The 19,156-nt window shown below is 46.6% G+C and overlaps 6 protein-coding genes across 6 annotated transcripts; 3 read left to right on the top strand and 3 right to left on the bottom strand.

The window, feature by feature from the left end:
• Nucleotides 1-204: 204 nt before the first annotated feature.
• F4822DRAFT_314441 (MT-A70-domain-containing protein) lies at nt 205-1,566 on the top strand. The gene has a single exon (XM_051455373.1). It carries the CDS (start codon nt 408-410, stop codon nt 1,479-1,481), a length of 1,074 nt encoding a protein of 357 aa, XP_051312150.1. The 5' UTR covers nt 205-407; the 3' UTR covers nt 1,482-1,566.
• F4822DRAFT_314431 (uncharacterized protein) lies at nt 1,562-2,389 on the bottom strand. Its single transcript, XM_051455372.1, has 2 exons — nt 2,201-2,389; nt 1,562-2,137 (listed from the first exon to the last, which is right to left on the bottom strand). Exons 1-2 carry the CDS (start codon nt 2,245-2,247, stop codon nt 1,642-1,644), a joined length of 543 nt encoding a protein of 180 aa, XP_051312149.1. The 5' UTR covers nt 2,248-2,389; the 3' UTR covers nt 1,562-1,641.
• Nucleotides 2,390-2,434: 45 nt separating this feature from the next.
• On the bottom strand, nt 2,435-4,073 carry F4822DRAFT_314377 (class I glutamine amidotransferase-like protein). Its single transcript, XM_051455371.1, has 3 exons — nt 3,551-4,073; nt 2,959-3,460; nt 2,435-2,906 (listed from the first exon to the last, which is right to left on the bottom strand). Exons 1-3 carry the CDS (start codon nt 3,684-3,686, stop codon nt 2,672-2,674), a joined length of 873 nt encoding a protein of 290 aa, XP_051312148.1. The 5' UTR covers nt 3,687-4,073; the 3' UTR covers nt 2,435-2,671.
• Nucleotides 4,074-4,573: 500 nt separating this feature from the next.
• Nucleotides 4,574-8,516, top strand: F4822DRAFT_409899 (Hamartin protein-domain-containing protein). Its single transcript, XM_051458698.1, has 4 exons — nt 4,574-4,844; nt 4,979-5,516; nt 5,571-7,905; nt 7,959-8,516. Exons 1-4 carry the CDS (start codon nt 4,831-4,833, stop codon nt 8,054-8,056), a joined length of 2,985 nt encoding a protein of 994 aa, XP_051312147.1. The 5' UTR covers nt 4,574-4,830; the 3' UTR covers nt 8,057-8,516.
• A 1,246-nt stretch (nt 8,517-9,762) lies between these two features.
• Nucleotides 9,763-12,216, top strand: F4822DRAFT_409895 (glycoside hydrolase family 17 protein). The gene is made up of 2 exons (XM_051458697.1): nt 9,763-10,603; nt 10,655-12,216. The coding sequence occupies exons 1-2, from the start codon at nt 10,418-10,420 to the stop codon at nt 11,765-11,767; spliced, it is 1,299 nt and encodes a 432-aa protein (XP_051312146.1). The 5' UTR covers nt 9,763-10,417; the 3' UTR covers nt 11,768-12,216.
• Nucleotides 12,217-13,400: 1,184 nt separating this feature from the next.
• F4822DRAFT_409889 (MFS general substrate transporter) lies at nt 13,401-16,154 on the bottom strand. The gene is made up of 3 exons (XM_051458696.1): nt 15,281-16,154; nt 14,972-15,218; nt 13,401-14,910 (listed from the first exon to the last, which is right to left on the bottom strand). The coding sequence occupies exons 1-3, from the start codon at nt 15,467-15,469 to the stop codon at nt 13,757-13,759; spliced, it is 1,590 nt and encodes a 529-aa protein (XP_051312145.1). The 5' UTR covers nt 15,470-16,154; the 3' UTR covers nt 13,401-13,756.
• Nucleotides 16,155-19,156: the final 3,002 nt, after the last annotated feature.

Raw genomic sequence — 19,156 nt, 5'->3', positions numbered from 1 at the left:
GAATCAGATTCACATTTCAAAGAAAGACATGACAGCCAGTGGTCTAGATTATCCAGTGAATTAAGGATTCCAAAAGCCGCACGGCATAGCCCGAAAAATCAGGTCCCGAATATTTGGTGGAGCAAGCTTACGAAGCGAACGAAAACTAGATCCCTAAAGATCTTGGCCTGCAGGAACTTGATGCAATTGGCCTAGGCGATGTCGAAAGACAGTGCATCATAAGTAAAATTCGACCTTGGAAATTGTTATCTCAAGAACAGGAAGATCCATGTCTTAGCTTCATTTCCCGGAATTCTATCCCGCAATCCTCGGGAACCGGCACGCGGCACTGGATCAACCTAAAATGCATCTTACCACCTACGTAGGACCATCGACGCAATTTATAGAGAAATATACGCGGGGAAATAATGCACTCCGAGAAGGCCCTGCCGCATTTGTCGGCCTCTTGCATTTTATTCGAAAATCCAGATAAATCTATCATTCTAATAGATATACCTCGTTCCATTGAAGAAGCCCAGCTATTACCAGAACAGGCCATAAAGAGACGTATAATTTCATCTCGCCCAGCCGAGGTACCATGGAAAACACCTGAACCCAAGAAAGGACTGGGACAATCGGTATCACCATCTGCCGCAATATCCGAATTAATGACTATAGAAAGTGTGAAAGCCGCACTTCAGGAAATCAAACATAGCTACGAGGGACCATGGTGCTTGCAACGTGTGTTAAGTAACACAGGTGAAGCTAGTGATGACGAATTACATCATGAAGAATCACGCAAAAGAAAGCAGACGTCTTCAAACATTAAGGATGTCCACACCACGTCAGAGCCATATATTCCGGATCTATCCCATTATCTTCTAGGGACTATAGAATCTCAACGAGGGAATTTCCTTACGGACGCTCCCAAGTTCGATCTGATAGTTCTTGATCCGCCGTGGCCTAGCCGGTCCGTGAAACGGAAACGGAACAGTTACACAATAGCATATGACATGCAAGATGTCAGAAATCTCTTAAACCAAATACCGGTTTCATCGCATTTAAAGTCAGATGGTCTTGTGGCAGTATGGGTTACAAATAAAGCCGCTGTTGCTGACCTATTAACATCATATTGTGGGATATTTTCGGAATGGGGCTTAGAATTTGTAGGTGAATGGATCTGGCTCAAAATAACAAACTCCGGTGACCCTATTATGGATATAGAGGCCCAATGGAGGAAACCATGGGAACGTTTATTAATCGGTAGGAGGAAAGGTAGCACATCGAAACAATCGATTCCAACTAAGGTAGTTATGGGAGTCCCGGATATTCATTCGAGGAAGCCGAATTTAAGGCCCTTATTTCAGGATATGTTACCGGAGAATTACAACGGACTAGAAATATTTGCGAGGAATCTCACTACAGGTTGGTGGAGTTGGGGAAACGAGGTCCTCCTCTTCCAACAAAAGGAGCATTGGATAGAAACGGCGAATAATGAATAGAAATAGAGTGCGGCACTTAAGCGCCCATTTTCTTTCGTCCCTGCTTTTTACAGAGCGTGATATATACCCGAAGTTATTTTCGTAGTCGTACATTCATGTCCTATCCGCCCCCAGGCTCCAGATCATGAAGGGCATTTTTCATTCAGAATTCATCATAACCCTATTTCTCCTTCACAAACTTCGGATCCAACTCGTTCCTATTACTCCAATTGCCCTCCCGCAACAACCTCTTAGCCTCCTTCCTAAGCTCCAAGCTCTCATGCGTAGCACCCGTCTCGTCTCTCAAAGGCCACTTGCCACTCTTCTTAAGGCTATCAGTAAGCTCTTCTTGTTTCTGTCTCTCCTGCTCACGCTTCTCCATCCACGGCGTGTTCCACTCGCTCTTATCCTCCGGTTCTTCAGGCCACACAAACGGCTGGTGCAGTTCTACCGTCATCGTCTTGATAGGTGGTGGTCTGTAGATTCGGTGGTGCACTTTAGATCGGATAGGCCGTCTTTGCGTTAATTGCGACCGTACACTTAGGACTGGTACATTGTATGCATGGAGGAGGTAGTCGCGTAGGTCGAGCTTGTTGAATGTTAGGGGCACTTGGAAAGATGCGAAGTTTGGTGGTTGGGTGTCGCGCGGTCGGAGGAAGATTACTGTGTGGTCGGGTCTACGGTGGGTCTAATGTTAGTTGACAACGCGGTGATACGCAGTGTATTTGAGAGATACATACAAGAAGACTTGCTTCTTCCCTGTCCGGAAGAGTTGTTTTGACGCCATTGTGTCTGGATGGCAATTGAATATATGCGACAAAAGTGTATCTCGAAATTTAGCACACTAGTTCAATAAGTTCGCTATCCGTAGGTCGGCGGATGAAAATTCAAATTCCGATATTGTGGGGCTACGTAGCCTATAAAAGATGGGTCGTGAGCTTCAACCCCACCTCCTGGCACGATACGTCGTTCAAGGTTCAGTAATGGGAAGTTGCTCGCATGTTGTACGTCAGATTTTAATTTTCATGAAACCACATCTCAATTAAATGGCACCGAGAGGCATTTATTTTAACTGTTTTACTTTCATTTAAATTCAGGTACTGTGGACCATTTCGGTCTTATGATGGGAGAGTCTTTCGATACATGAGCAAGATTTCAACACATCCACCCCTATTGATTTCATTTAGTGCGTAGCAGCCCTTGATATCCGTCTAGACGTCAAGACCATCAACAACAGTACCCTTGATCCACTCGTGTTGAACGGATCGTGCCACCTCGTTCGCAGCGTCTTCGTCGACCAGGATGCTGACCAGATACAAGGTTGCATCTAGGCCAGCAGACACTCCCCCACTCGTAATCACCCGAAGCCCCCCAAGACGCATTGCGGCGCGGCGGGCGATAGACTCACGGCGTCCATTCGATCCCTTGAATGAGATGCTTCCCTTCCTATAATCATGATCAGTAATAGTAGGTAATGTGTATGGCAATATTAACATACCGTGCGGCAGAGGGGCGTCTTCCAGCATCCGACTTTCGACGAATGTAGGGGTTCTCATCCTCATCTCCAAGGTCGAAGCGAAGGTTGTTGACGACATATCTAGAGTCTTCTACAACGTCGGTTCTTTCTTGCAGGTCACGTTGAGCTGCATTACTGCAGATAATCTCAAACTTGGTCATGTAATCGGGGTGGGTGGTGGCGGACAAGCCCGCTAAGATGCCGGCCTCGGCCAGGAAGAGGGAGCCGGTGCAGATTGACATGAGTGTGCGTTCTCGTGTGTAATCAGTTCTCTGAAGCTCGGCAAAAGCTTCAATGGTAGGTAAGGGTTCGGATTTCTCCTTCAGGACGGCGTCGCTATTGCCGCCCACGACGATGAGGACATCAAAGTCGTTGAGACGTTCATGTGCCTCCTTGTATGTGATTTGGGCACCAACGATGACTCCTTGTTCTGAAATAACCTTGGGTTCGGCTGCAGCGATTGTGTAATCGAAAGCTTTGGTGCCTACAAACAAATACCCCTCTTAGTATACGAGCTTTGAAAAACGCGGGGAAAACAAAGGCAGTGGACGAATTGGGTATCTAGCTAACTTACTGTCATCATTCTTATCATGACGGACTGTGTCGAGGATTTCAAGAGGACCAGCAAAGTCCAATAAGTTGAACTTAGGCTGAAGAACGAAGAGAACTTCAATGGGCTCATCGGCCACTGCAGAAGTCTTGTGTGCCATGATTGAAGATTAAGGATTGAGGAATTGGAGACGTGTTCGTAAGATAGGGAGGTGTATTTGCTTGCCTAATCCGAGGTTTGTAGGTAAGAAGGTGTGGGAGAATATTTACGAGAGTCAAGGAAGATGCAATGGATGTTGAATCACGAGATGTGTCAAATTTGAATCGCTTTGTTGTCGAGGTAGTTTTACTTGGTTAGTTCCTTTGAGAGAAATTGAATTTGAGAAATGAGAAAGAATTGAATGAGAATGGGCAGACGAATCGAGCGAGGAAACTGCTACCTACTAAACCTATGGGCTGATGGATCGAGTGATTGAGGGGCCTCAACTTTGAATACCTGACCACGCCGGGCAGTTACGTAGGACCATGCAGCTTCGAGGAGGGGTCTGTAGGTACTGAGTGGTACTAGGGTGTATTTACCCCACACGAGCTGTGTATCATTCCCCTCCCCCAGATTTAAGACCGCTAGGGTAGTGGATCCCATTGAGAGGATCGACCTTCTTTAGTGGGCCTTACTGGTCACGCACTCACCGTAAGACGTACAGTACTTGAATCTTATTACTTACTGTAACTGCGATCAACCTCCTTACCTCCCATAGATCTTCTCAATATTAATCAATTGAGCAAATAAGGAAGCTTGTCGGCAGAAGATATAATATCGTAGAGTAGCATCTAAATAAGGTCGTTACATTCCCCCTTTTTCTTCGCATTGTATTTCATGTAAGCAGGTGTCGTATTTAATGGGCAAGTATGGTGGTAGACCTTCGTTACTTCCAGAGCTAATTAGGTACATGCAGCTTACATCTGCAGGTGAGGTAGGCGCTAATTTGTAGTCATAACCAGTACGCATGACGTGCGGTGCTAGTGGTTTCACACTGTATTCTTCCCTGACACGAACAAAACGGGCTAATGAGTCGGGGCTTACCCCACCACGGAGGAATGTAAAAACTAATTGCGAATGGGGCCAGGTTCCATTCCCCGAACTTCCTAGAAATTGACGAGTTGGTGAAGCTTTGTGCGGGACTTGCAGCTCTACCATGCGCATTCTCGATCCGGAAATCTATTTCGTGACAGCTTGTTACCCCAGATTTCCTGAACTGACGGATTATTCCCTTTGAGTCGCTCCGTTTGGAGCGGCAACTCGCAATGTCTTCGGCACCGTACGTTGGTCCATTCCGCTATAGCGAACTCCATTCCAAAGATCCGGAGTAGCTTCACTACTTCTTTGGTGCAAGACAGTCGCACCCACTTATAGTGTTGATCATCTACGCTAACTCATCACCTATAACCTTAGGACATTTCGGGAACTCTCGAAAGCAATCAACGGATTCATACCGACAGCGAGTCTGCCGTTACCCGACGATCTTGTCGAAGTTATCGACGCTTACGTATATAAGCACGAGAAGGTTGACGAAAGTGTCGCCGATAAAGTCAATGATGAACTACTATCTATATTCCATAGAGATGTCGCTCAAGTACCGTCTCGATTCGCGCCTTTCATTGCCATCACCCGTCATTTACGCCCGATAGTCGGACAGCCGGCCAAAACACTCCAATGGTTTGATTTGCTGTTGCCAGCGCTCGACCATTTAAATCAGGAGAAGGGTCTTGCGGCAGAGGTAGAGGGTGTACTTCTGGATATTCTCACTCCTGAAGATGGCAACGACCCCGGTTCCCCAACTGGAGGCTCTGCTCCTCAGCTTGCAGAACGACTCATGGTGCAATGGCTTGCTGAGTATGAAGCTGTCGGCAAAACTCCCAATACGATAGCGGAATTCAAAGAACAACAGTTGCGAAGGATACTCCTACACTACGGGAAGAAGCGCCCCAAAGTATGCTTTCCGTTTCTACCCACGCTCTATAAGCTGCTTGCTAAGTGGATTTAGGATCTTTTAACCGTCCTTGACATGTATGTCGCCAAAAAGGCGTATCGTCCTCGTGCTTTATCATTTCTAGCTATATTTGTGCAGAGTCAGCCACCACATCTTCACCTGATCTTACAAACTCCTCTATTTCGTAATTTAATCAATTGCCTTCAACTTGACACGTCTACCACTATCGTGTCCCTCGCTTTAACCGCATTAACTATGATTCTTCCTCATATGCCGAGCTCTCTCGTTCCCCACTTGCCCACGCTGTTTAACATATATGCGCGGTTGCTGTTCTGGGAACGTGAATTATCCTCCCAGGCGGCGGACGAAGCAGAGAAAGATCGAAGACTATCCCCTAACAATCTCGCTTGGGAGAAAGTGATCTACTCGTCCGATTGCGAAGATAGGAATATTCCACAGCTACTGCACTATTTTACAATTCTTTATGGGCTTTACCCTATTAATTTCATGGACTACATTCGGAAACCGCAGAGATATCTCCGACATGCGGAAGTGCCTGACGCTGACGACATCGAGGTTCAACCCACCGAAATACGCCACGCATCTGAACGCTTCCGCCAGTGCCATCTCCTTCATGAGAACTTTTATACCCTTACTATTGAATCCGAGAAAACAGATTTCGGAAGGTGGATTAAAAGTGAACCGGCCGAAGTAGTGGCAGACTGTGTTGCTCTCTGCCAATCATCTGAACCACTATCCGGTCAGTATATCTCGAACGCTGTCAACACAAGGGCGACAGAAGAAAGTGAGTCTGAGAGAGACGGGACCGAGTCTGCACTACTTAGTAGTTCCTACCCTTTCGGCACACCATCTTTCAGTCCCATTCAAGGAGACGAACGGCGAAATACAATGTCGACACTGGCCGATTCTATCGCGAACAGCCGAATACAATCAGCTGTATTGCGCCAGTCATCTATTAGCAGCCACCATTCTGCTCGAGATATATCAAGTCCAAGGTTATCTGGAAATGGAAATGAGAGTCCGACACTATCCCGTCAAATTGTTCAGTCGGCATCACAAACGCAGCTACAAGACTTAATAAATTCCAACAAGGCCATCAAGTCGGGGCTTCACCAATCTATGGCGAATGACAGCGTCCCCTCCCTTGCTTTAAGTCACCATGATTCCATTTCGGATCGTACCAGTTCACAACTTCAACCGAACCTTCCACAAGCCAACGTCTCCCTATCGCCGACAGATGCGATCAATGCTCAAATTGCACACCTCCAACGCCAAATCCTACTTTTGAGTAACGATCTTACATTCGAGAGATTCATGAAGCAGCAACATCTTACGCATATGGGTGAACTACGACGACGACACGTGCGAGAAGCAGCAAGCGAGGCGGAAACCCAGAACTTGATCATACAAAATCGTCAACTTAGGCAACGACTAAAGGATGCAAAAGACTCGGAAATACAAGCAAAACGAGAGTCTGAGAAAAGTCGAACCCTGTCGAAGAAATGGGAAGCCGATCTTACTACTAAGCTCAGGGCACTGCGCGAGGAGCAGAAGAAGTGGAACGCGGAAGGTGGTACGTTACGGGCTGAATTAGAGGCGGCAAAACGCGAGGCAGACAAATTGCGCTCCCTGGTATGTGAAGCTGAAGTTAGAGAGTTGGCTTTGAAGCAAAACATGCAGTCCGTGGAGATCAATGTGAACGAGCTTGAAAGATTAAGGAAAGATGTCGAGCGATTGACGGAATCTGAACGAAATAACCAGGCCAAAGAGACAGAGCGCCAAGCTACAATCGCACATGCGGCAGAAGCAGACAGTCGAGCCGAGGAGCTCGAAATGAAGCTCAGAGCTCATGATTCCGATATCCAACAAACGCACAACATGTATCAATCACAGATTGCGGAGCTCAATGAAAAGCTACAAAATGCTCTCAAGGACGGATCAGGGCGCAATTCAGAGAATTTGAAGTCACAGGTCGAAAGTGCTCTAGCAGCGAGCCGAGCTCAACAGACGGAGCTTAAAGCCCGTGTCGCGGAACTCATAAAGAAGAATGCGGCCTTGCAAGCAAGCATCTTAGAATTACAATCCACAGTAGCCGAGCTTTCAAAACCGGAGCCTCGACGGTCTATGGATCCCGAGGTCGACTTATCATCCGATTCGGGCAGCCCATTAGATACGCGGAACCGCCAACACCGCGGATTTTCCGACTCGGAAATGTTCGAGGCTACGTCGTATAATGCTACGCCGCCGCTTGAGCCTTATAGTACTGGTGGATCCACAGCTAGTCAAGGGCGACGACCATCTACACCGCTGGCTGATCCGTTGTCGGCTGGTAAGGGCAGTCCTACTACGGAACGGTATTTCGGACGTGGTGAGTATTCTTGTTTGTTCTCGTATTGGATAACCTTGTACTAACTCTAGCAGGTGGCGTGCAAAATCTTCGTAAGGATAAGAAAGAGAAGAAGGACGACAAGGAGCGGAAGAAGTCGACTGGTCTACGCGGTATTAGGGGTTTCGTCTAGCCAGGGGACTAGGTTTCGTTATGAGCTGTTCGTATTCGAGAAAAATCAGGGCAATAAACCTGAGAAATACGGATTCTCTTTACTTGATTTTATGGATAAACTTGCTAAGTTCACGATGTAGCATTTTATAGATTGATACCCTCAAAGTTAACTGATTACATGTCCGAATAAAACATACCGGCCTAGCATGGTGTTATGTCAGGTTAACACCGTCTTGTGTTACCAAATCATTCCGGGGCGTAGGCTATTCAGGGTTAGGGTTGGGGTTAGTGTTTTTAGTGTCTGCCAACTCTTCGTGGGCATTGTCAATATCGCTATGACCGTCTCGGCGCACTTCGTATTTGGATATATGTAATTTTGGAATACGCATGCCTTGTTGACCTTCACATATCTATATTAACGCATTGCCCTTCTATTGTTATATAACTAAATGCCAGTTGGGTATAGGGATTCAGTTGTTTCTATTATTGGAATACCTAGTAAGACAGCGTCTACTTATTGTTTTAGAGGAACCTAAGGACGTCTTAGATATGTCGCACGCAATGTTAAGGCCAAAAAATGAGCCCGAAAGTATACCTCACCCTACCTAGGTAGGATATATAACTCGGATGGTTCGGATGTATCCAACGAGGGTCTATTTTCCTTCAACACCGGTCTACAAGATGATGACGATTAGGGCCTTCTGTGGTACAAGTCACTTCCTGATTCCGCGACTCAAGCGTGTTTTTATTCTTGATTTTTCCTCGCCACTCCTCTCCCCTCTCTTCTAGGTACTCCACAAGGCTACAAGTTCAGGTACACTTCTATTTCCTCCGGAATGTGTCTGTTTATTGTGGATGTATTGGACGTGGGCTGAGCCAACGCCATGTGTCAGCGAGCAGCCCTTGAAGCCCAATGAATCGGTTTAATGCAGGAACAAAATGCAGCCCCAATGCAGGATTCAGGGGCCCCCGCAAAACTTTTACACTGGCCGCGCAAGTTTCCCCTTTGTCTATTCCCCCTTTCCCCTTGAATACTAAAAGGAATTCCGTTAGTATTTATCTCCTTTGCTTTATTCATGGTGTGATATTTATTTTGGACGAGAGAGGGGTTTTTCGAATTCTTGAGTTTGGTGTGAATGAAGATCATGTAACGTAAATAATACAGTCAACAGCGGAATATCGATACTGTCTCAATCTTGCGAAGATCATGGGTTGCTAGTGTTGATTATGGGTCAAATACGAGGTTGCTGCACGTCATCAACCAGATTAATGTACCAATTTCGTATGGTTGCAAATATTTTCCACATAACCGAGCCGAGCGGTTAATATTTTTTTCTGTTGGATGTAGAACCAACAATTCGTAGAAATATTATATTTATGCTGTACTACTTACTATGTTCATGTAAAACGGGCTGTGTAGAATTTTGAGTCAAATATACGTAGTGAATTCCCAGCAGTCAGGCAGTCGCAGTTGTAACAAGAGTTAAAAATGGACAAAGATGGGGGAATGAGTGGTCCCTCTCGGAGCTTGTTTCCTGACTCGCGCAGGGGTAATGTGGTACAAAGATATTTGATTGGCTCGATCTATATCCAGCCAGAGTCTCCACCCAGTCGGGACCAAGATGGAAAGCAGGACAAGCAAGGATAAGTCCCCTGGGGCCGTGGCGGCATGGAACCACTTGGGCAGCTTCAACTGCCTAGAACAGTTTCCTTAGCTGTGATACGGGACGGAATCGCATAATCCTATTGGCTAAGGGGTAAGCCTTATACCAGGAATGGAATGGAAAATACAGTGAAAGAAAGTCCAACAACCAAAAAAAATACTACCCGAGTCCACCAGTCCACGTAACTATTTTTATTACGTGTCGATACAAGTACTATCATGCCACCACCGTTAACATATTCTAGATTTTCTTCTCTTTCATCCCGTATTCTTGTTTTCTAGGTGCATTCCCTGTCATTCACTTGCCTAACCTAAGAGTTGCTAGGGGAGATCATCCTTACACGTGCGAATTACATTCATTAATTCCATCCTTCTTAAGTAGTTGTTCTTCCTTCTTGTTTACAAATCTTTAGACTACTTACACACCTAACCTTTACACTCGCTTTACCTTGACTTAGTTGCCTTGGTTTGTTCTACCTGTGTTGAGTCGACGTTCTTTCTCATCGACCTAGATTATTTGCAACCTCTCTTCGCTATACACTGCACTTGCTGAGTCGATTGACACGAAATAATTGCTTGGGGATACACAAATCTGGGAAAGGCTTTATTTGCTCTTTTACTAAAATCATTTCCTCAATATCTTCATAAACAGCATTTGTTCCTAGGAGTCTCCTAGAAATTTCGTATCTTCCCGTTAGACCGTTTGCTACGACCATCATGCACGCTGTAGCTTCTATCCTCGCCTTGGCCTCCACGGCCTCGGCTATCCAAGGATTCAACTATGGTTCTACCTTCACCACTGGTGCTGCTAAACAGCAAGCCGACTTCGAGTCCGAATTCACCACTGCTCAGAACCTAAAGGGAACTGCTGGTTGGACCAGTGCTCGACTCTATACTATGGTGGTGAGTATTTGATCGAAAAGATGTGTTTCTGATGATTAACGCGTATTATAGCAAGGCGGAACCGCAAGCGACCCCATCTCCGCCATCCCCGCTGCGATCAAGACGAAGACCACCCTCCTTCTCGGCCTATGGGCTTCAGGAGGTGATACTTCTTTCGCCAACGAATTGAACGCGTTGAAGGCTGCCATTAAGCAATACGGAGACGATTTTGCCAAGCTCGTGGATGGTATCTCAGTTGGTTCTGAAGATCTTTACCGAAACTCGCCCCAAGGTATTGAGGCGGGTTCCAATGTTGGTGCTGGCCCGGACGTCATCGCTCGTTACATCAAGGAGACCAAGGAAGCCATCTCTGGCACTGGCTTAGAAAAAGCCCCTATTGGTCACGTCGACACCTGGACTGCTTGGTACAATGGTTCCAACCAAGCTGTTATCGACGCTTGTGACTGGGTTGGTATGGATGCTTATCCTTACTTCCAGGACACAATGGCCAACGATATCTCCAAATCGAGCTCTCTTTTCCAGGACGCGCTTGGTAAGACCCAACAAGCTGCTGGTGGAAAGTCGGTCTGGATTACCGAGACGGGCCACCCCGTCAGCGGCAAGACTGTCGGACAGTCCGTTGCCTCGGCCGACAACGCTGAGAAATTCTGGAACTCCGTCGTTTGCCCTCTGCTCTCGAGCAAGACGAACCTCTGGTACTACACCCTCCAGGACGCTGCTCCCGATACCCCGAACCCCAGCTTTGGTATCGTCGGTAACAAACTGACCACCACCCCGCTCTTCGATCTCAGCTGCAAGGACGCCGTCTCCTCGTCTTCTTCCGCCTCCGCAGGTGCCTCATCCACTAGCAAGGGTAGTGCCTCTGCGACTGGTTCCGGATCCGGTAGCTCCGCTTCCGAGACCGGCTCCATTAGCAACTCCGGCGGCAGCCCGACTGGCGTGCCTAGTGGCCAGATCTCTAGCCAGGAATCTGCCACCGTGACACCCACTGCTGCTCCTAACGCGACCGGTACTGGTTCCGGCTCAGGCTCGGGTTCTAACGCAACCTTCACCTCGTCGACGCCGGCCGGCTCGACTGTCCCCGCTAACGGCGCCGCTGGTCTGCAATCCGGTGCCTTCGTCGCGGCTTTCGGTGCCCTAATGGCTGCGATCTACGCCTTGTAAGGTAGTCGTTTACCTTAACGACCCATTGCTACTTTTCTTTCAGGGCTGGCGTTACGAGGTGGCCATACTGCTATTTGGAAGGATCGGCCGGGAACGTAAAGCCATATGATATTGGCCAGGGGAATGGATACACGGATATAGAACGGTCTTTTTTTCATGAACAAAAAAGAATTCCCCTTGGAAGAAGAGGGAAATGGACAAACTGGATCAAGGTGGTCATACAATTTACAATATTTGTAATGCGCTCGCGTTAGATGCTGAGATGGCTAGTCGCCGTTGAATTCATGATACATATTTGTTTCCTATTCTTAATTATGAGAGTCCGTTCTATGATGATGTGATTTGCTTTCATGATGGTGTCCTGCTCTGTCTATGTGTTACGCTGGCCAAGTCCGATAAACACGTGGGCTAGCGTCGCTGGACAGAATACAGTACAATATTCTTTCCTAGATGTGAAGGTTTATCCATATGTACCATTCATCTCATCGTGTGGAGTTCAGTTCTATTAAACTTTACCCCCTTTTCTAGTCCTCCCTTTACTCGCCGCCAACTGATCCGAACATCACCATTCCACAACCTCACGATCTTTTCTTCAACCTTATTCCCTGTAGGATTCTTCAGATTAGAGAACATATAAATGAAAATAACTCTCAGGACCCCAAGAATAGTCACAAAGGCCGTGTTGGAGCGGCCTAGCGATATATAGCTCAGTGGTATCTTTACATAGCGTCTTCTCCCTACCTAAAAATCCACCTCTCTACTATATTACCTATGATGTATCCTTACTAAGTATCGCTAGACCCTGGGGTTCGATTCCCCAGATGGCCAACATTCTTTTTTTCCTTTTTTGAAGATGAATCTTACTACTTTAATATCGTCTCAGGACGACATAAGAGTTCTCATGATACTTATAGATTGTATATGAATATATAACACCTATTTTAATACCAATATCGGTAGAATAATAAGACCATAATCACTTTCTCAAAATTGAAGCCCCAACACCATCAAAGTATACGAGGCCAATCACCAGTATATCCTATAAACCCTCAACGGAGCGCACTCCGACATCACGATCACCATTCAAACCCAACCCTCTCTATTCCATAATCCCCACCAGAATCTCTACTTCTCAATGAATCAATACCATCAATCAATCAACACCCCCAAACCCTCCCAAATTCCCCAATCCGGAAGGATGTGGACCCGTATCCGCCCCGGCATCCGGTTCCCGCTCATCCCACCAGCTCACGAACATTTAGTCACAAAGCACGTCAGCGCCTACCCATCTCACGACATCAACATTTTAAGCCCTACCCGTCTATCTATCCAAATTCCCGATGAACGGGGACCTAATCGGTCATTTAAAGTTTAAGATCGATTGGGTACCTGCATTTCCTTAAATGCGCGGTCCTGGGACACCAATAGATAGTAGCGGGTCCCCTCCGCACACTTGAGGCTCAACGCGATTGTAACCTCATGAGATAAACGTACATACTCCTCATGCCGCGTTTACGAATTCTGGCCAATAATACAAAAATATACCTAGATATAGTATAGTGTGATCTACGATTAGTTCTCTAGGGATACAAGTGATGCGCCCATCAATGAAGGTAAGTGATCAACCCCAAGATTTACAAATTCAAACACCATTATATTATTACTTTAGAGTTGCAAGATATGCTAACTACCTCTCCCCGCTGAATGCCCATCCTGCAGCAAAGTAAATCATATTCTATCCATGCGCGCGTCAGAGGATATCGTTGCACATCAAAACCAACCCCTTTTTTTGTCTTCCGGACCGAACCCCAAACGCCTAGCAAACCCGCCCCGAAATCGCAAACAGTAACATTGATTCATTCCAGCCTATAATCGTCCAGAGTAATGAATCGTAAATCATAAAAAATCATTTGACGACCACATCAACATCCTCCCATAAATCTTGCCTAAATAGCGTGATAACACGATATATAATCTCCGCAACACATCTTAGATTGATGGTGTGCTTGCTCCCGAAGCGCGACGCTCGATTTTTGGTCCATCTTCCTCCGAGGCAACGTTATTTCGATCCCGCTTAACCGAGAAGCACTGGAAAGCGCCAATGATAGCGACCAAAGCGCTACCATACCATGCAAGGCCAGTGCAGTCAACCTGTGACCCAATTGAGTAGAGATATCCAGCAACTGGTGGGGCTACCATACGGCAGGCGGCTCCAGCACTAGCCGCGAGACCGTTCACTTTTCCGAGAACCGAAGAGCTAGGGGTAGCATCCTTAATAAGGATAAGGAGGAGAGGGTACATAATAATGGAGAAGAGGTTCCTAACAGCCAGGCAGACGTAAATCGCGGCGTATAAGAAGGATTCGGGCATATGCACCAAGGTAGGAACAATGACATAGACAATTGGGTGCAGGACAGCAACGAGGAGGAAGAGTCTAAACACACCAATCTTCTCGGCGGCTAGAGGGAAGATAACGATTTGGACGAAGAGTGCGATAGCGCCATTAACAGCCATCACAAACCCTACAGACTGCATCGAAAGACCTAAGCCACCAGGAGAATAAAATGGGTTGAATCTTGAGAAGAGACCCTCTTCAGGAGTGTGATCAATTGGGACCTTATCATCTTCGAAGAAGATAGGGAGGAGATGATCATATGTCATCGAATGGTAGGTGAAAATTGATAGCGCGATGACCAAAGCCATGATGCGCTTGGTGAATATGTTGAAGTGTCCCTTCTTTTCTGGTTCCTTGAGGCAAATAGCGTCACGGTTGAGTTCACCACTATTTCTGTTTCGGAAAGTCCCATACGTCTCTGAACGAAGATCTACAGCTGGTTGCTTAATCGCATCTGAAGTCTCCATGAGTGGAGTCTCGTCCGAAACATATGTATCATCGGGAAGCATTACTCGTGGTACCATGTCAGGGTGTGTTTCCTCAAGTAAGAAGTATCCCAAGCAGATGCTAATCAGTAGGAGAGCAGCACAGCAAAGGTTGGGGAGGAGGTAGGGGAAATCGGCAAGCAAAGTGCCTTGAGGGAATGCGTTGGGCCAGGACTTATGGGGATCTGCGAGCATTCCTCCAATTGCAGGGCCGATAATTGTACCTATGGACCAAACAAATGGCATCACGGAATACGCGCGGGCTACGATATTAGCATTGGGATATAATTATTCGAAGAAAGGGAAAATAAATCTTCAACTTACGCTCATGCTCAGGTTTGGAGACTAATTCACCAACCATAGTCTGGATAACGCCGATGTTTCCGTTAAGGAGTCCGCCGAGCGCTCGACCGATCAGGGCAACCCAGAGGTTGGTGGCAAAGCCGACCATTACCATACTGAACATGGTGCCAATACATCCTACCAGAAGAACGGGTTTACGGCCTACTCTATCGGAGAGTCCGCCCCAGAACATGCCCATCAGGGCCTCGGCGAGAGAGAAGGAGGAAATCTACATAAGAGTGAGCAATTGCTGAGAGGATCTTAGGATTTCGCGGAATTCAAGGCACATACAAGGAGGCCGGCGTAAAATGAGGCATCTTGCTCGTTTCCGATCTTGAACCGTTTGACGAGGGCCCAGGCATATGGAAAGATGGAAGTAAGGGCAATGGGCTCGGCTAGGCGAACGATGGCTAATAGAAAGAGCTGGACAGTCGGAAAGTCATCCGGGTTTCGAGGTGATCTCTGCTTTGTTAGGACCATTGCTTCGTTACTTGGTATCGGTCTTACGACTAGCTGGCACAGCACTTGGCGCTTGTTCTTGAGCTGACAGAAGACTGAAGCTTTAGAGGCAAACGTTGAGTGCTGCGGCGGCAGATAGTGCCTTTTCCCTTCCTCCTTTAGAACTGTTGTTGGTGTTCGCGAATTTTACTTCGCGGACCTTTTCTTTATTTTCTTTTTTTCTGTTCTTTCTTCTACGCCACTAGACGTTCTACTATATCGTTGGAGGGAGGATGGTGTGTAAGTGACGTAGAAAAGGAGTCGTGACAGGATCCGGATTCTCGTCCGGACGCAACGTTTAGGAACAATCGGCTGTTATGAAGAGAAAAGATTAATAGATGAAAGGAATTTGCAGTGCAGGTGCTGCATGAGATGGAGGAAGAGTGGTAGGTAGGGTGGCAGGCGTTGTAAGAAAAAAAGACAAGGACGACCGCATCAGAAAAATATACCATGAATCGGAGAGTGCTAGGGCCAAATGCTAGAGCCAATGTGGGGATGCGCTAAGTGAACCATCTTGGAAGCTCCCTCGGGTGTGGATCTACGTAACCTTATTCACCTAGACAAGCTAGGGGGGCACCTGGCGCAAGTGGTTCAGACGTTATGTTATTTTCTCAGTTTGGTCGCACTTGACTAACATAGTGTAAACATTGATAACGCACATACAAAGCTACATACGTACATATGTACATACCTGTATGCATGCAAGGTATGAAAGTGGGAAGGAAGCTCCGAGTGTTGCCAAGTACGACCTAAAGGGTAGGCGGCTGGATGTTATTATTACCTTTTCGTCCTTCGTCTCCATCTCTCCTTAGCCTACCTGGCCTATTCCACCAGTTTCATCCACAACTCGTGATCAACTGGATGAACCACAAAAGTATGATTTTTACCGTTAGGTATCAACTCTACTTCATAACACGTTTGTTACTAACCTTTTTATGCCTTTGATAAATTACTAGGTAATCGGTCGGGAGTGTAGACGGTTATCGAACTTTCACAACTCTACCTCTCACCTCTTACAATTCATCCCCACATACGCTCATCAAAAATTTTACTCATTCGCATGCATCAGCGAGATGTCGATCTCACAGTCAGAGGCATACAGTTTCCAAGTAGGGAGCCATGTGGTCCGCCCGAGAGACGACCGAAATGATCAACAAGGCAAGGTCGGGGAAGAGTAGGTAATAACAAATAATGAATAAATCGGTTCTGGCGGTCTGAAGTGACAAACAATGCAGGCAGGCTAGTTGCCTTCTTTAGGCACCATACAAGATTTCCAACATATTTCCAAGGTTCAAATTACTCACTTATCGCTTTTCTCCCATGAATCAATGGATCAATGCTCACCTCTCCAGCCGCCAATGCACGGTCATCACCTTTTCTTTTTTTTGATTTCCGCTACGGGATGCAGAAACGCAAGAGGATGTTGCATCTGAAATGGAACAACATCTCGATGGCTTAGCTCCGGTCAGTGCCAGCGCCAGAACAGCAAGGAGACAAAAGCCCAGAACTTTACGATCTACGGTTGATAGAATTGGCCAATCATTTTATACGGATTCGGAGGGGCATGTGGAGCTTTCTGCTCTGTGCCCATGTCGTACTTTGCGGCATCGCTTCAGCGCTACTTACGTACAGGCGTATCAACTTGCTCAAATTTTTCAGCCACTCCCCGATTAAGATATTCTTTGGACGCTAATGGCGGGGCATGCAGCATTAGGACGCTAGACCTTGGAATTCGCGGACTCCGCTTGCTGTTTTTTTCTTCTAGATTCCTCTCGAAATTATCAACTATGGGACTTCGTCAATAATAACGATATTAATGGAAGAGGAGCAAGAAGAAAACCAACTACACCTACAACAACAAGAATCAGTCACCGCCATTCTCGCGGGTAAAGGGCACGAAAATGCATACATGTATAGATCTTCGATTTCAACTCGGTACTTTGCATTTCGATCCTGAAGGCTGGTAATACAACGAACGGCGAATAGAATTTTCGGGTCACTTGAAAAAAAAAAAAAAAAATCAAGACAACGTGGAGATGTCGGCTTCTTCATCTCATTACGCATACAATATCCTATCAGGACTCCAAGAACTACCTAGGCAATTCTTAACTCGGCTGTGACGGCGAATGCATGACACATATAATCCTTCTTACACAGTTTACACGTTGGGGTCTATTGAAATATGTAGGCAAGCTAGCGCAGCGCCAGTATCATATCCAATCTCGGTCCCAAGTCCGCCACGACCGACACCGGAAATTTCTCGTCTTTCCCCCCTAGACGCTTAACTGCTCACTTGATCAACCAAATCCGACACTAATGTTTTCTCCCTCAACTTCAACACCAACAACCATTCGCTCTAGAACAAGCGATAATACATTTGACTCATATGTACGATCATTCGATCTCTCGGTTGGAGTTATATGTTCATCTAGATCTGTCATCATGTTCTGTTTGTCCTCGGTAGAATAACAGCGACGATTGGATAACTAAAGTTGGTCTAGTTACCCGAACTTGGATCCCAGACAGTGTACCTACAGTGGATAGGCAAGTCCCGCATTCCCAAGCTTCAATCTTTATCCACTTACACACTTATACTCCCCACATACTCCGTTCTCACACTTCTCTTATCGTATCCACGCCGGCATACCCAAGGTTACTTTACAGATCCTTGTAACATGCAATGCGATGCGAGTTCCGCCATCCTGCGGGCGGGATCCATAATGGTATTGCATGGGTTTCTTACATGCGGCTAGTCCTTCTGCGAACCTCGATGGCCGTCCCGGCCCGGTACTCCCAGCCTAACTCTGCATTAGTGCTTTCTTATCACTCTGTTACTCTGTTACTCTGTAGCACATCGGATGTTGATGGTCAGAGTGTCAATAATGATAGAACATCCCTTACTTCGTCATAGCTACCTTTTCAGCCTTGCCAATAGTCCCCTATATCTCACAGGTGTTACGCGGACAGGCGCTGTTGCATTGAGGGACACTACCTATATGCCGCCTGCAGAAAATGATCAAAATGGGGGCGTACAGAGTTTTCCCCTTTCTTCGAGATTCGAATGATACTAGCTTCGACGAAGGTAACGTTGTCGAGAGCGCCTTCGTCGTGAAGCAAGGAGTAGCTAATCGTTCTCGCGACAAGCTATCTTGATAATTGTTCTATAAGATAGCCTACATACATGCAGACGAGTATATGCGAAACATGCCCTCGCATCGCCCCGGGCTCGCCACATCAGAATTTGCAAGTACAATTCACATAGTACCGAGGTAGGACCCTTATCCCTTTTGCTGCAGTGTTCATAAAGCTATGCAACCGCGGGTGTTATCCGCGAATACTATGTAACTCATTCACCGATTCCACAGATCGAGAACCGAGTTACATTACATAAAAAAGGAAAGAGCCGCAGGATAATACTCAGCATTTTCCCCACGAAAATCGCGTCCTACATTCCTACAGGCGTCCATCTATAAATGATAGTACCTAGGTATTCAAAGATCGATGATCCCCTAGTCGGAGGCGTCATTAGGTAACCCACCTTGTGTGTAAGCGCTCCCGATAGGTTCAGTTACATTAGTGTGGCTGTCGGTCCCGTCGTATATTTCACACGAATCATTACAGCGTCTCTATCATCTACCTATCCAGCCGCACGGAAAACCCTTTATACAT

Source organism: Hypoxylon trugodes (assembly GCF_022578975.1).
Source record: "Hypoxylon trugodes strain CBS 135444 unplaced genomic scaffold F4822scaffold_7, whole genome shotgun sequence".
NCBI classification, from domain to species: domain Eukaryota; kingdom Fungi; phylum Ascomycota; class Sordariomycetes; order Xylariales; family Hypoxylaceae; genus Hypoxylon; species Hypoxylon trugodes.
Note: the sequence above shows the minus strand (reverse complement) of the source record. Positions and strands in the feature narration are given on the sequence as shown.